Genomic DNA, 16997 nt, shown 5'->3' with positions numbered 1-16997 from the left:
GGTTAGCCAACAGACTGGTCTACTACAATAACCCATAGTGGAAATATGCCAAAAAAGTCTGATTCCTGTTTAAGGAAGAAAGGGATGTTTTTCCTCGTGTCTTAAAAATGAATTATTATAATTTTCCAACTTATAAAAATTTTCTATTCCAGGATTTTATTATTAGTTTTAGATAGAAAATAGGTTTTAGGAAATTCAAAAATTGCAGTCAAAAGAAATCAATCCAAGAAATTTGTGGATCAGTTTATTCTCCTGATCCCACACTCTTTCTTCAATTATTTTCCCTTCTTGCTTCATCGTTGCGCACTATCTTTGATTCACTCTCCATCCCACTTTTATCAAGGTTATTATCAATGAGTGCCAGATTGTAAAAATGAGCCAATTCAGTTTAGAAAGTAAAAGATTATGATCTGATTACATAAGAGAGCAGTTTTGCACACCTCTATTCATAAAATCCACTCATATGTCCACAAAGAATCACTCTTAGAATGTATGTGTAGCATGTTGTGCCTACACATGACAACTGAGCATACTAAAAATACCTCTGAATATAAAAATAGTTTCATCAGTGCACATAAGGTAAGAAATTTGGTCACAGTGAACTCTGCTACAAAAATCATTGATAGAATCTGTACACAGAATAGCTAATAAATCAAGCATAAACTTTAGATTTTGAAGCTTGATTTTTCTGAAAAGGGAATGAATGTAATTTTCCAAATGGTGGGCCGAACCCATCTACGGTGGTTCTCTTTCCCACAATGTTAAGACAATGTTTATATATCGTGCAGCTCTTGGTTGACACATTTCTTGCCTACTAACACTGAAAGAACTACTTTCAGAAAGTTGGTTGTGATCCAGAATGCATATATTGAGAAAGCAATTCTATAAATTGATAATGCTCTTCTCCCATAACCATTTGCAGCATGAGTATTTGCTACATGTCTACCTTCTTGGCAATTGTAAAATCTCTCATAATGGGTAACAATCATATTCATATAACCTCTATATTTCATCAGTTAAATGTTAAAGGTCTTTTAAATTACATGAGATTTATACAACACATTTGAAAAATTATGAAGCATAAAGAATAGCATCTCACCCTCCTCCACAAGCAACTAATTTTCCATCACTGCTACAAACAATATGATACACAGCTGTATTAAACTGAGCTACAATTCTTTCAAATGTAATACTGGGAAATGCATAAGAAGAAACTGAAAAAGCATCCGATGCTACATAAAGTGTGCCATTCTAAAAATAAAAAAAAGAAGTAAACATAACACACATTTACAATATAATTTTATAAATTACTTCACTAAAAGACAAATACAAAATTTAGTGACATAAATAAAGATTTGCTATGCTTTTTTACAATTTTATTTAATGGTAAATGTACAACGTTATTAACATTATACTATACATAACTACTCAAACTTTATTACATTAATGTACGATTTATTAAAATATTAACTATAGAGATATTACATATAGTTTACTCAAATTGGATTAAATACTGTCATAAAAATTGCTGAATAGAGAATTTAATAATGCAATATATTAACATGTTATTGCGAGGATAACTGGAAAAGCACGATTTCCAGTGAAGGCAGACACTATCTACATGTTTGTCGTGAAAGTTTATTTTGTGAAATGCATAAATTGATTTGAGAGTATAGTGCTATTCAGACTATACTGAGAATATTAAACACTAAGGCAATAAAATTGCTAAATGTCAATGGCATTTAATTTCAATTCAATTTCTAATATGCTTCTGTTATCACAGTATTATGTAAGTCAGAGCAGTTTGGCTCATATTTATGTCAGGCCAAATTTACTACATAAATATGAGACAAAATTCTTAGAAAATCTTCAACAAAGCAACATGGGCAAACGTATATATTCTGGCTAAAGTGAATTATCAGGTTGAAGCCAAATTTGGCATTTCTGTGGTTAGATATTGATTTTATTCTCACAATCTTACTTTTTTGATTGTTAGGTAATGATTTTATCCTGGCAACCTTACTTTTTTTAATATCTTAAATGAGTGTGATATTTCTCTCACGGTCATACGCCTTTCTCTGAATGCAATTTATTATTTTTAAAACAGTTTATTTGGAGCGAAAACAGAAATGTTTTTGTTCCAGCAGTGCATGGAAATGGATGTAATAGCTAATAATGTGAATGTTTTATGTGTGATGATGAGATGTGTTTAATAAATAGCTGGCATGCACTGTCAAATGCTTTTGTAAGTCAAAACTAATCGCTGTATATATGAAGAGAAGCACAGTGAGAAAAAAAAAAAAAAGTCGCAGAATTTCATGAAAAACGTCTTTTATTTTTCAAGGTAATCCTTGTTTAATAATTACAATTTGTATTTTATATTGCTAAAGTACGTGGTACTTACGTATTAACGCAACCAGGCCAAAATTCGCATAAATTGCCAAATTTGGTGACCCTACTTACAGCAACCCTACGTGTTATGCGTAGTTTTGTAAAAAGAGCATGTGGAGATTCACAAAATTTTCCTGCATTTTCGTGCAAATTTTTGTAATTTATGAGAAAATATCAGTGTACATGGATAAAGTCGAGGGTGTGCACAATGCCATTTTTGTACAATTCTGGGATGTTTTTTTAAGTAAAAATAAGTCGACGTGTACATGGTTATCGCAAATACGGTTTTCAATCAGTGCTAAAAGCAATAGCCAAAAGATTTCCGCCGAAAAAATAATTCTGCAACTTATTAAGCCCTTCCGGTTTTGAATTTCAATAAGTTGCAGAATTATTTTTTCGGTGGAAATCTTTTGGCTATTGCTTTTAGCACTGATTGAAAACCATATTTGCCATAACCATGTACACGTCGACTTATTTTTTCTTAAAAAAACATCCCAGAATTGCACAAAAATGGCATTGCGCACACTCTTGACTTTATCCATGTACACTGCTATTTTCTCATAAATTACAAAAATTTGCACGAAAATGCAGGAAAATTTTGTGAATCTCCACATGCTCTTTTTACAAAACTACGTATAACACGTAGGGTTGCCGTAAGTAGGGTCTAAAGCCGTAAGTAGGGTTCAACTTATTCAAATTCGAAACCGGAAGGGTTTAATTGCTATTTTATATTTTAAAACAAAATAATATAAAAAACTGTATTAAAAATTATCTGTAATTAATAAATGTACATTTTCTTTCTATTCATACTTTTTTACTCAAAGTTACAAATAGCACCAATCTGGTTGCGATAATACGTAAGTACCAAGTACGTTTTCTTTTGTTATACTGCTATTGCTTCCTGATTTTCTGTAAGTGAAAACAGGTTGCTGTATATTGTATCTAATACTTCTCATATATAATCCAAAAATAAATCAAATTGTTTAAATCATGAAATTTAATCCAAAAACATAAAATTTAAAAAAATGTAAAATATTAAACAGTATAACAAATTAAGCAGTTTAAAATTTACTTTGAATGCAATGGATGACACTTGATCACCAATATGGTGAGAAACAGGATCATCATCATCAAATCCCTCCCACATCCTGACATCCCCATCAGTGCCATGGGTGAAAAGATATCTAAAAAATAAATACAAATTAAAAGAAATCGTTCTAATTTCAAATTCATGTGCATTTAATATTAGTCCACCGACTAAAAATTATTACTTATATGTAAAAAAATATGCAACAAAAGTGACAAAGCCACTTAATTGAGTACTTACTGGCCGCTGTCATCGTAGCAAACATCAGTGTGACCTTCATTATGAGCGTATCTCAATGAAGAATCTTCCATTATAAAAATAAAGACGATAAAAATGGGAAATTCTATTCTTACGATATACGTACCACAAAGTTGAATAAAGAAGTATTAAAGAGCTTAATATAATTTCGCGGGTAAAAATTCAGGAAGGTACAGTTACAGGTAATAGGAGAGAAAAACGAATAATAAATACGAAAACGAACGAGGAGTCATAAATATTTTAAACCAATTTTCAATGCAAAATTATACAGAAATATAAAACAGGAATTATGCTATTATCTGTAGAAATTATAACATTTATAGTCTAAATATAGATTAAGAAAAGCTATTAACAGAAACATTCCTTCATTAGCTGTGTTATTTTCCTCAAGTTTTATAATATAAGAAATCCGTAATTATCAGTTATTTTCATGTTTTTCTTTTATACCTATTTTAGGAATATGAATATCATTTGAAGTTCCTCAAAAATATTCATATTAAATTGCATTATGGCAACAGTAACGCTTGCAACCTTTGATTGTGTGTCTACTTGTTTTGAAAAGGAATCGAAAATAGTTCCAGATGATATATTACTTTTCATTTATATAAGTATGTCACAAATTACCGTTGGCATTGGTAGATAAAATGCCGTTGTTTTATGTTCTTAATTTTGACAGAACTTGACATCTTTCTGTAAAATGAAACTGTTTTATTCATGAAATTCGATTTTAAAATAATTGAACGTACTTTCAGTTTATATGTTGTTTTAACTAGTATATTTCTTTTGCAAAACTATATTGAACACAAAATTTATTCAAGCACAAAATTAATGTCCTTAAATATTTTTTCATAATTTCATTTCTTTTTAAAAATGTAAGTGAGGCCAGTCATTGAAAAGATAAATGCGAATATTCATAATCACATTTTTGAAACACCACACTTGGCTTAAGTGCAGAATCGTCCACTTATTTGTTTGGCACTTTTTGCAAGAGGAATAAGAATTGGGTTTTAGTCAATTTTCTTTGAATTTTTAAGTGAAAATAGGTCGATGGTCGAATAAAGTCAAGGAAGTGCACAATGCCATTTTTGTGCAATTCTGGGATGTTTGAGTGAAAATAGGTCGATGCGTACATGGATACCGAGTATGTGCAATTCTTAAAAACGCGCCAAGCAGTGGGCGATTCTGCGCTTTCCCCTAAAGACAATTAATAACATTTTGTAATGTATATTCACTTCTTAAAAATCATATAATAATATTAACATGTTCCATTCGTTGTGAAAAATGTTTGTCTTAATTTTTTTTTTAATATCCTCTCTAGCATTTTATTGTGCTATATATCAAGTCATTGAAGAGATATATGCGAATATTCATAATCACACCTCTAAAACATAACACATCTTCTGGAAAGACAATAATATTTTGTAATACGTATTCACTTATTGAAAATAATATCATATTAACATATTCCATTCGTTGTGAAAAATTTATCTCTTTATTTATTATTTTTTTTTAAATTTTCTCTAGCATGTTATAATTTGCTATATATGTGTGATTAGAACAGGATTTATTCATCTGATAATTTAGGTGTATATTTTGCATACCACTTATTTCTATTTATTTAATTTCCTCTTTAGTATCTTACCATGTGCTGCATATGTGTAACTGCAGCAGGATTTATTCTACTGATCACTTAGGTGCATATTTTGTAAACTACTTCCATAAACATTCTACAAAGAATTGCTAGGTAATGCACAATCTTATTTATACACGTCTTTCTTTTTCTGAATTTTTACATTTATTATTATAAACTTATTTGTAAAACAAATACTTATCTATTCAAACTGATAATTCATTTTTAATTTTATGACATTTTATACCATTGCTAATAATTACAAGTTGCCATATGTTAATGACCTAAATTGCTTTCAGCAGATAGTTGATATAGTTATATAGTCCAAGTAAAGTTTATTAGCTTTTGTTTTGTAATGCAATTAATGTTATGAAAATTTATGCATCAAATAATGAGATTATTAAATGATCTATGTAATCTGGTGGATCGTTTGTTTTTTATAATTGCCATAGGATTCAATTTTCTGGAAAAATATTTTTTGTTATAATCCTTCATATTAAGATTTGTGAACCTAAATGTTAAAAGATTTTCTGAACTTTTACATATCTGCTTAATATTCAGGTCCTTGTTTATCTAGTCTTGGAATTTGCGAATTTACTTATGACTTATCCAAAATAAAAGTAAAGTTTTTGCTGTTTAATGCATTTGTATAATAACATTGGCAATTACGTATTATCCCATAGACTGTAAAAGATGGCATAGATTCCATGAAAGTTGCATCAGTCATTCGTTTGTTAACAACATTTAGGAAATACCATTCATAAAATACCGTTGTTTAATTGCCGTTTTTGAAGGAAATAACGTTTCTTTATTTAGTTAGAGTAGACTGAAAGGTCTACCCCTTGTATTTATCAAAGTTGTTGCTTCATTTATGGGAACCTGAGTAGTTGAATGTTTCGTAAATATACTTTTACCTAGAATTGGGTGCAGTGGCGTAGTTAGGGTGGGGGTTAAGGGGAGACATCTGTCCCCGAGTGCAACATCCAGGGAGCACCAAATTGATGTGAAACTTTAAAATGAAATGTTTTCCATTCCTGGAACACACAGAAGAGCGCAAAATCTTTTGTTGTTCCCGGGCACTGAAAACCCTAGGTACGCCTCTGATTGGGTGCTCCTTTGAAGTGAAAATATATCGATGTGTACACGGATAAAGTCAAGGGAGTGTGCAAATCTCTGATATTTTTTTAAGTGAAAATAGGTCGACGTGTGCATGGATACTGAGTTTGTGCAATTCTTGTTATTTTGGCTTTGTGTAGCGGCAATTTTTGGCGAAAAATTCGTGAATTTTCGCCAAGGGGTACCCTTAAATATACTTTTACTCACATTTTTGGTTGATCTTTACAGTATGGTAACTGGTAGTTTGGCGACATTTTGGAGGCGATAAAGGTTACTACCTGGGACTTTGGTAATAATGCGAGCAGTACTCAGTTCCGATTACGCATTATTTTGTGTGAGGGAAATGAGAGATCATGGGATATGTCATGTGATATTAATGGACGAATTACGGTTCTTTAATCGGAAAAGGGGGGAAATCGGGAAAAAATCTGGAAATTTTGTATTTGGCTTTATTCTGTGTTGTGTGAAACAGTGTTCGTGAATTTTTTGATCCCATGGCCGTAACTAAAGTGAATTCGAAATGGGTATTTATGTATGTATTAATTTAATGTATGTGCTCATTTATATTTTAAGTAGTGTTTTTGAATTTAATTATATTTTAATTAAATGATAGTTATTTTGTGAATTTTATGTTTGTAGGAGTTTGGTATACGTTTTAGTTGAAGTAAACGTGCATGGAAATAATTTAAATATCTGACACTAAGTATTTGTAATGGTTGCGGTATGAATTCGTTGGTGACGTGTATAATGTAATAGATGATTTAGAGGTAAAAGTTTTTGGATATTTTATTTATTTTATATGTGGAAATGTTCATATTTGGAAAGGGTAAATACTTTTTCGCGATCAGGTAATTTCATATATGTTCTTTTTACCGGGTTGAAAGATTGAGAAAATTGTCATGTATTTTCGTGAAATTTTTCTAATTTATGAGAAAAAAGCAGTGTACATGGATATAGTGAAGAGTGTGCGCAATGCCATTTTTGTGCAATTCTGGGATGTTTTTTTAAGTAAAAATAAGTCGACGTGTACATGGTTTAGTGATATTTTAATTAAATGATAGTTATTTTGTGAATTTTATGTTTGTAGGAATTTGGTACACGTTTAAGTTGAAGTAAACGTGCATGGAAATAATTTAAATATTTGATACTAAGTATTTGTAATGCTTGCGGTATGAATTCGTTGGTGACGTGTGTAATGTAATAGATGATTTAGAGGTAAAAGTTTTTGGATATTTTATTTATTTTATATGTGGAAATGTTCATATTTGGAAAGGGTAAATACTTTTTCGCGATCAGGTAATTTGATATATGTTCTTTTTACCGGGTTTAAAGATTGAGAAAATTGTCATGTATTTTCGTGAAATTTTTCTAATTTATGAGAAAAAAGCAGTGTACATGGATACAGTGAAGAGTGTGCGCAATGCCATTTTTGTGCAATTCTGGGATGTTTTTTTAAGTAAAAATAAGTCGGCGTGTACATGGTTTATGTGTATGTGTTATTTTGAAAAACACGTAAGGAGTATGGTATTGTGCACTTTTTCCCAATTTTGCAGTTTTGTCATGATTAAGCAGTTTTGTTAGATAAAATTTCTAGCATAAGTGTAATTCGGCTAGTAGATTGTTGGAAGAAGTGTTCAGTAGATAAAAAGAAAAGAAACATGTCTTTACTTCGTGAAGACAAAATGGCGGCGGAAAAAAAAAAATAGAGGGTTGCTGTAGGAGAGTTGGTCGCCAAAAAAACGCCAAGTTACCCTAATGTAAAGATCAACCACATTTTTCTTAAAGACATAGCATTTTCCTCACTTCTCAGTAAATCAATCGGCTAATCTTTATAATATGGTAACGGGTAGTTTGGCGACATTTTGGTAAGGCGATAAAGGTTACTAGCTAGGACTTTAGCAATAATCTGAGAAATACACAGTTCAAATCACAGAGTATTTTGTCTTAGAGAAAGGAGAGATCATGAGACATGTAATATGACATTTTCCGGAAAATTCCAATGGGGATTTTAGCTAATAAGCACTTAGAAACAATTTCGCTGCTAAAGTGCAGAATCGCCCACTTATTTGTTTGGCGCTTTTTACAAGAGTAAAAGGAATTGGATTTTTGTCAATTTTCTTTGACATTTTAAGTGAAAATAGGTTGATGTGTACATGTAAAGTCAAGAATGTACGCAATGCCATTTTTGTCCAATTCTGGGATTTTTTTTTAAGTGAAAATAGGTTGACGTGTACATGGACACTGTGTATATGCAATTCTTAAAAACGCGGCAAGCAGTGGGCGATTCTACACTTTCTCCCAATTTTGTACCTAATCTTCGTCTTGATTAAGCACTTTTGTTCCATAAAAGTTCTAGCATAAGTGTAATTCGGCTAGTAGATTGGTGTGGAAAAAATGTTGAGTAAAAAAAAAAAAAAAAAAAAAAAATGCCTTTACTTTGTGAAAACAAAATGGCGTCCAAAAAAAAAAAAAAAAAACCAGCAGGTTGTTCGCCAAAGTTTCGGCAAAAAATCGCCAAGTTATCATAATCTTAAGATTCACCAATCAAGCATTAGCGTAAAAAAAAAAAAAAAAAAAAAGAAAGCACATTGCCACATGCAATATTCAGAGCTCTTCTCATGACTACGGAATTATGAGTGATCTTAAATTGCTATCATTTATGCAAAAAAATTAAAATAGGATAACGTGTCCTTGGAGTTCTTTTCTTCAGAAGCAACGATTGTTGTTAGAATCACGAATGATTTGAAGATAGTAAGTAGTAAATTAGTAATTTTTAGTTAGTAATTTTTTGACAATCTGGGTGCCGTTTACAAAACAGGGCCATAATAATAAACAATAGTTTGGCAATTTTTTTATGGTCCCAATAACAAAATTTTATCTTATAATGTTATGTATTTGTTATGCTTGTCAAAAGCAGTTAAAAAATTCATTTGATAAATTTAATAATTTATAAATTTGAAACTGTATATAATCTTTTTTATCACAGTGAAAATTACTTATTTATAGTTCGTAAGCTGAAACAGTTATCTATAAATTTTGCCATTATACACCAAAAGTAGTTCTTTTTGCACCTTCTTATTATTCTTTTAATAGCATTTAATTTTTAATATGTTTCATTGTATGTAAACTCAGAATTCTTTCATTCAAAAAAAGAGAAAAGGATTTTAAAAATAACATCCTGTTTCAAAATCTATAATTTGCTCCAGAAGTAACTTAAGTTTACATATTTCTAGGTTTTATCAGTCATGGCTTGCACATGTATTTTCTTTTAAAAAGGAAATATTAGAAAGAAGAATTGCATCATTTATAGATTCATAAACAGTATAAAAATTTTGAAGTACTAAAAGCTTAAATTTGTTGCTTAGGCTTCCATCTGATATTTGACTGGTTGAATATCAAAGCACTATAGAAAACCAGAAATTATTGAAATGTGAACACATCCTTTGTTTTAATGTACAATTGCTTTTTGGCAGCTGAAAGTTTAAATAATTACTAATATCTCTACTTCACTATTAAAGTCGGTACTGCATATGCTTTGGTGACATTAACATTAGTTTGGCAAATACACTACCTGACATTGAAAATGCAACACCAAGAAGGAGAGGTTAGAAAGTGATGAAACTCGGCAAACAGAGAGAGAGACAGCAATGAACAAAAGTGATCTTTATTTCAAAATGATATGCATAATACAGAGTGAGAACAGCATTGGCTCGGTAGGTTCTTTTGCATGAATGATGGCATTCACTCAGATTTGCCTCTAGGATAGGGAAATTTCACATAATTATTAGAAAATTCTCAATCAGTCTCTGATATTAAGAAATTTGATTAAATCATTTGAATTTGGTTCGATTCAAATAAATTTTTTGGTTAATCTTTGGATTATGATAACTTGGCGATTTTTGGCGAAAATTTGGCAACCAACCCTGCTACAGCAACCTTCTACTTTTTTTTCGCCGCCATTTTGTCTTCATAAAGTAAAGACAGGTTTCTTTTTTTTTTTTTTTTTTTTTTATTTATTCAGCATTTTTTTGAACAATCTGCTAGCCGAATTACTCTTATGCTAGAAATTTTATGGAACAAAAGTGCTTAATCATGACGAATATTAACTGCAAAATTGGGAGAAAGTGCAGAATCACAAACTCCTTGCCGCGTTTTTCAGAATGGCACATACACGGTAACCATGTACACATCGACCTATTTTTACTTAACATCCCAGAATTGCACAAAAATGGCATTGCGCACACTCTTTATCCATGTACACTGCTTTTTTCTCATAAATTAGAAAAATGTGCACGAAAATGCAGGAAAATTTTGTGAATCTTTAAAGTTGGTAAAAAGGACATATATGAAATTACTTGATCGTGAAAAAGTATATACCCTTTCCAAGGATGAACATTTGCATGTATAAAAAAAATAAAATATCCAAAAACTTTTCCCTGTAAATTATCTATTATAAACGTCACCTGCGAATTTATAACGCAAACATTAAAAATGGTTGCAAATACTTATATACGTCAAATATTTAAATTATTTCCATGCATGTTTACTTCTACTGAAATGTATTCCAAAATGCTACAAACATATAATTAACAAAATAACTATCATTTAATTAAAATATAATTAAATTAAAAAACACTACTTAAAATATAAATAAACACATACATTAAATTAATAAAAATTAGCTTAAAATCTTAATTACTTTAAACTAATTCATTGCTAATATTAATTTATTTATTCCTTATATTTAGAACAATGCATAAAAATAATATCCTTAAATGATTAAAAATACTAACTTACCTAATCTTCTACAAAATCTTGAGTGCATGGCGGATCACAAAATGTCCATTTTCACCAGATTTCTTGCACAGCCATTCAAACTTATCTGTAATATCCTTCCTTTCACACAATCTCATTTCATTCCCACATGTTGGACATTCATACTTATCCGCAATTAATCCTACACTCATACACCATTCAAGCAATTCTTTTGGATTATCAGATAAATGCAATAAAAATTTCAAATTCACTTTAGATAGGGCCATGGTATCCAAAAATTAAGCAACACTGTTTCACACAACACAGAATGAAGCTAAATACAAAATGCTATAAAGTACTGCAGATATTTTTCCAAATTTCCCCCCTTTTCCGATTAAAGAGCTATCATTCGTTCATAAATGTCACATGGCATATCTCATGATCTCTCATTTCTCTCAGGCAAAATAATCCGTAATTGGAACTGGGTACTTCTCATATTATTGCCAAAGTCCTAGGTAGTAACCTTTTTCACCTACCAAAATGTCGCCAATCTGCCTGTTACCGTATTCCAAAGATTAGCCAACTTTTTTCTGTTATTCGCCCTATAATAACATTTTTGTTATCGAATTATTTGTAAATAATTTTGAACTCGTATGTATATAAGCAAATCCTCAAACTTGAATATAATTTGGCCTCCGTAACCAGACACATAAACATGCATGTGCAATTCAAACCGAGTTACCTATAAAACTGGGTAAACTGACATGTAATTGAAATTTGTTCCATCTTTACTTCTGTCCACAATGTTCAATGAGTGCAGAATAAGAAAATTGGGTACTATTTGGTTTCGAGGGCCGTAAAAAGTTGCCAAACTATCGTTGATGCCAGTGTTGCCAAAAGTAATTGGGGCAACCCTAACGCTAGAAAGGAAGTATAATAGTAAATAACTGTCTAAGTATTGATGTTTTAATTTAGATGAAAGGTTAATTTCATATAATATTTCGCTACCGAGTTATCGTTAAAGCATAATGTCATCTCGTTGGTTGTTCAAACATAATTTTCTATAATGAATGATGCCTTTTCTTTGAAAACATTTTCGGTAAAGTGCAGAATCGCCCGCTTATTTCTTTGCTGCTTTTTACAAGGGTAAAAACAATTGGAATTTTGTCAATTTTCTTTTACTTTTTAAGTGACAGTAGGTCGATGTGTACATAGATAAAGTCAAGGGTGTGCACAGTGCCATTTTTGTGCAATTCTTGGATTTTTTTTAAGTAGAAATAAGTCGATGTGTACATGGATACCAAGTATGTGCAATTCTTAGAAACGTGTCAAGCAGTGGGTGATTCTGCAATTTACCCAAAATTCTATCGCTGACTTTTCATCATAGGCTATTCCCAAATTCTTAAATCCATAGATATCAAAAAAGGAATTAAAAATTAAACTAGTATTTCAATGGTATCTTAAGAAATATAGAACTATATAAACTTATGCAATCTGAAATCAGCGCGTATGCGAGATTTGGCACGCTATTAAATATGAGTGTGTTTGCTAGATTTGCCGCTTTTGCGCGTACATTTTCGCTGCAATTTTCGAAATGGCCTTCAAAATCGAATAGTACCGAAAATTATTATTTTTGAATAATCTAAATTTATATGTATTATATACATTATATAGATCATCATTCATAATTCATTACAAACATCGTGTTTAGTTTTATATATTTGTAGGACCACCTTGGATGGTGATACACGAAGCAACTTGTCTAGGTACAAAGTCAGTGAGACTAGGGATGGTGTCTTTAGGAATGGCTGTCCATTCCCTATCAACCATTTGCCACAGTTCGTCTTCTGAACGCAACAGTGGCAGGGTCTGCAAATGGTGTCCAATCACATCTTAAGTGTGTAAATTTGGTTAGATATTAGGAGAGAGTGGTGGCCAGGGAAGCATCTGTACTATTTTAGAGCTTGTTTGCTTATGTGAGTAGTGTGTAGTTGGTCATTATCCTGCTGATAAACGGCATTAGGAAGCATCCAATGCCATAGAATGTAGGGGGGTGTCACCAGCTGCAGCACATCATCTAGGTATCCTTGGGCCATAATAGTGGCCTGACTACGAACTAGTGATGACCTGTAATCGTATGCAATTGCACCCCAACCATGATGCTGTGTTGTACGTTCCACAGTTGATGCCGGATTGGACCTGTCTCCATATTGATGCCACCCATGTGTACATGGCGACTATCATTGGAAAAATAGAAATGTGACTCATCCGAGAACACAGCACTGTGCCATTTCGTGTCCACATAGCTCGAGCCCAGAACCATTACAGACGTTGTTGTCTATAATGTGGGGTAAATGGCAGTCTTCTTAATGGATGCTACGAGCGCAGGCTACTAACCGCCAATCGACAGCAAATGTTTCTGGTCGATATGGGAAAGTCTAGGGTGTCTTAAACATGCTGCAGAATAGAAGAGAAAGTGGCTTGCAGGTGCGCCACCGCTAATCGCAGATGCGTTAATCCACTCATACTGACATTACTCTGTCTGCATCGGCACCCCTCGAACTTGCCACGTTTCCTTGTTCCAACAATCATCACCTCAGCACCATCGGTGCACTGCGGATGCGTCCAGGTGTGTGTCAGCTGATGTTTGCCGTAAAGACCAACCTGTCCTTCTCAGTCTGATCACCATGCCCCTCGTAAAATCATCTGTCTGCTGAAAGTGCGTCCGTTGACACTGGCTTGGCATTCTCTGCTGTTACACTCATCCTCTGGGACAAGAAAACATTTTCTACAATGATTTCTCTAGCAAAAATAATGGCATGAAAATTGAATATTCTGCAAGTTTCTTGTACCTTCTCCAAAGTGCATTGGAGAGCTGTGCATTTCACATTATTTGCATAACTCAATGACGTGTCTACCCTGAAATTTACATAATTTTCGGCTCACTCCTCTTTGCTGTTGCATTTTCAATATTGGGTAGTGTATTAGAAAAGTGTATTAGAAAACACTATGGGAACTTTAAAAAATCGTAAAACTGTAATATGGGAGCATATTAAATAACATTTATTTACATTTGTAGAAGCTATAATTCAGCAGTTATTGCTGTAGTAGAATAAAATATTTTTTCTTCCCTACATATTGTATATGTATTTCTTCCCTACATAAATTCTCCTAAATATGAAACCAACCGAGCCATTCCTCTTCATCTTTTGTTTTGCTGTTTAGCTGTAACCCAGAGATGTTCCATTTCCTGAGTATTTGGATTTACAAAGTGTATTTATGATTCATTGTGAAATGTTGAAAACCAGCCTTTTCTAATCTTCACTTTGATAAACACACAAACAGTTGGAATATGTATATATCATTTCCATTTGTTATGTCGTGGAGCAAAAACAATTTTACTTTACACCTGACTGCCACTGGCTCCGACATAGCAATGTGAATACTCTACATCTAAAATTTTAAAACACCATTCCAGAATTTTAAATGTTTATTTAATAGAATTCTATTCGTATATTCGCAAGTTATACACTATAAACACAATAAACAAAATTTGAACTTATCTGCACCAGCGTGAATAAGCCTGGCATAATATTCTGAACTCGACGCAACTTTAGCAGGAAAAATACCGCAAATTCAAACACAAGGTTTCATCCTTTCCAACGCAGCTAATTTTCTAAATATATTTTACTAATATCCGCAGCGGGACAGCGGATTCATTTCATTCACCCAAAACTCAAATGTTTTTACGCAATAGTATCGCAAAGGAAAACGTCGACTCAAAATCAAAATATTAAAATCTATAGAATATCATCCACTGTTGCCATTCCAGTACTGCCAAGTTTTTCTTCCTGCAGCTGTTGCCAGACTTATCCTCGCTGTATGATGAGAGGTACAACATCCTCCCACCCTGATTTTCTCAAAATCAGACATTGCACAAAGTTTTCTAACATTGCGAATAAAACAAAACAGTACTATGTATTAGTTTAGAAAATGCATAAAAGAAACTCGGTTAACATACAATATATATGCATACTTGCCAACCTATGACACTCAAAAATCAGGAGATTTTTTTAAGAAATCAGGAGATTTTTCACAATGTTAAAAAGACTTTTTAAATGATAAAAATATAGTTTTTAATAATGAATTAACTTTAAATAGTTACTAAGTCTTAAATGCAAGCAAAACAAAAATACCTTAGACATAAAAAACATTTTTATTACTTTCATCGTTTAAAAAAAAAAAAAAAAAGGCACTTTAATCAGTTTTCATACAAATGTTATGGACAGTGGCAGATTTTGCTCTCGTTAAGAAAGAAGCTTCATAATTTTGTTCATAGCAATTGCCACGTAGGCCTGCTTTTGCTAATAAAAGTTTTTCTAATGTGTCATCACTAATATTAGATCTAAATTTAGTCCTCGTTTTCGCAATAACACTGAAAATCCTCTCACACTCTGCATTACTATGGGGAACTGTCAAGATGGCCAACATAATTCTAGAGAGTTCACTATATTTTAAAATTCCATCAGCACCTTTCAAATTTCCAATGAACCTCCACTGGGTGTCAATCCTAGCTGATTTTATAACTTCATTCAAGTTTTCTAATTGTAAACTGCAAAATTGCGACTGCAGTATATCAGTAGCGACATCAATATCATCATCTTTCATGACTAAACGAAGTAACACAGGAAATCTGTTCAAAAAGTACCTTATATCAAAAAAAGATGCATTTGCTAGAGCAGAAACATCAGCAACTTTAGCATGCAAAATCACTTCATCGTTGACTGGAAATTTATGTAGTGTGTAATCACATACTCGACAGAAGTAACTTCTAACATGAAGATAAAACTTATTTTTGTCTTCTTCTGAAAGTTCTTCCACTACTTTTGTAGTTGCAGCTCCTATTACCAAATCTTCATCTTCCTTCTGATTTTCTGTTTCACCATAAATCACATCATATATAGAATTACAAGACAAAACACAGACTGGTTTTACAAACTTTGATAAAATGTCTTTAAACAGATCATAAATCATTGATTGCAAAACATGAATTAATGGAATTCTGCTTTGTAGAATTGTGTTCAGAACATCGAATGATGGCAAAATGAATTGTAAAAAAAAAAAGCAAAAAGCTTTGTTAAGGTCCGAAGAAAAAAACATAAATATTCGTTCTTCACAAGATAAACTTACAGTAATCGGAAAATGTTTCGTGTGTTGAGCAATTTTTTTTTTATTTTTTTTTATTTTGAGAGAAATTTGTATCAGCTTTACGCTTATATTTTGCAGTATTATTTTGAGAACTGCCAGTTGAATTGCTGAATGATGCAGAAATTGCAAAAAATCAAAATTTTTCTCATTTCAGTATTATGCAGCTGTTGGAACTGTTTCAATTTTTCTTTTCTTTTAGAACTCCTTTCAAGATAATAATAAATATCAACAATGTGTTCATCCACATTTAATGGTAAAGAAGCTGCCCCTTTTTCAGCTGCTAAATTTAAGAGGTGACAGGTGCACCTCATAATCTGCAAATCTGAATTTGCCTTTCTTAAGATGCCTGCAACACCGGTCTTCCAGCCTACCATTACTGGTGCATTATCGGCACCAAGCGCTAAGCAATTATCCAGAGGGACTGCATTTTATTTTAAAGTTTTAATAATTAGCTGTGCTATATTAAAGCCTGTCGAATGTCCTAAAGTGGGAACAGAAAGTAAACTGCACTCAATTTCTGAAGACTCTGGATTAAAAAAAGGAACAACAATT

General features: G+C 32.0%; 2 protein-coding genes across 4 annotated transcripts in view; one reads left to right on the top strand and one right to left on the bottom strand.

Annotated features, from left to right (window-relative positions):
• Positions 1-3900, bottom strand: part of Ctf4 (Chromosome transmission fidelity 4) — a 91677-nt gene extending 87777 nt beyond the window's left edge. The window contains exons 1-3 of the mRNA XM_035354951.2: positions 3719-3900; positions 3464-3575; positions 1100-1251 (exon numbers count right to left, since the gene is read on the bottom strand). Of these exons, the coding sequence (XP_035210842.1) occupies positions 1100-1251; positions 3464-3575; positions 3719-3789 (335 nt within the window). The 5' untranslated portion in view covers positions 3790-3900. The remainder of the gene's footprint in view (positions 1-1099; positions 1252-3463; positions 3576-3718) is intronic.
• Positions 3901-4236: 336 nt separating this feature from the next.
• Positions 4237-16997, top strand: part of mRNA-cap (RNA guanylyltransferase and 5'-phosphatase mRNA capping enzyme) — a 91992-nt gene continuing 79231 nt past the window's right edge. For 2 of the 3 annotated variants that reach the window (XM_035354944.2, XM_035354946.2), the window contains exons 1-2: positions 4237-4344; positions 5371-5480. The gene's annotated coding sequence lies outside the window, so the exon portion shown is untranslated. The remainder of the gene's footprint in view (positions 4345-5370; positions 5481-16997) is intronic. The other variant, XM_035354945.2, reaches the window with a different exon arrangement.

The sequence above is a fragment of the Stegodyphus dumicola genome, chromosome 8 (genome assembly GCF_044657685.1).
Source record: "Stegodyphus dumicola isolate Sdum_Otavi_A_Nest chromosome 8, ASM4465768v1".
Classification (NCBI taxonomy): Eukaryota; Metazoa; Arthropoda; class Arachnida; order Araneae; family Eresidae; genus Stegodyphus; species Stegodyphus dumicola.
Note: the sequence above shows the minus strand (reverse complement) of the source record. Positions and strands in the feature narration are given on the sequence as shown.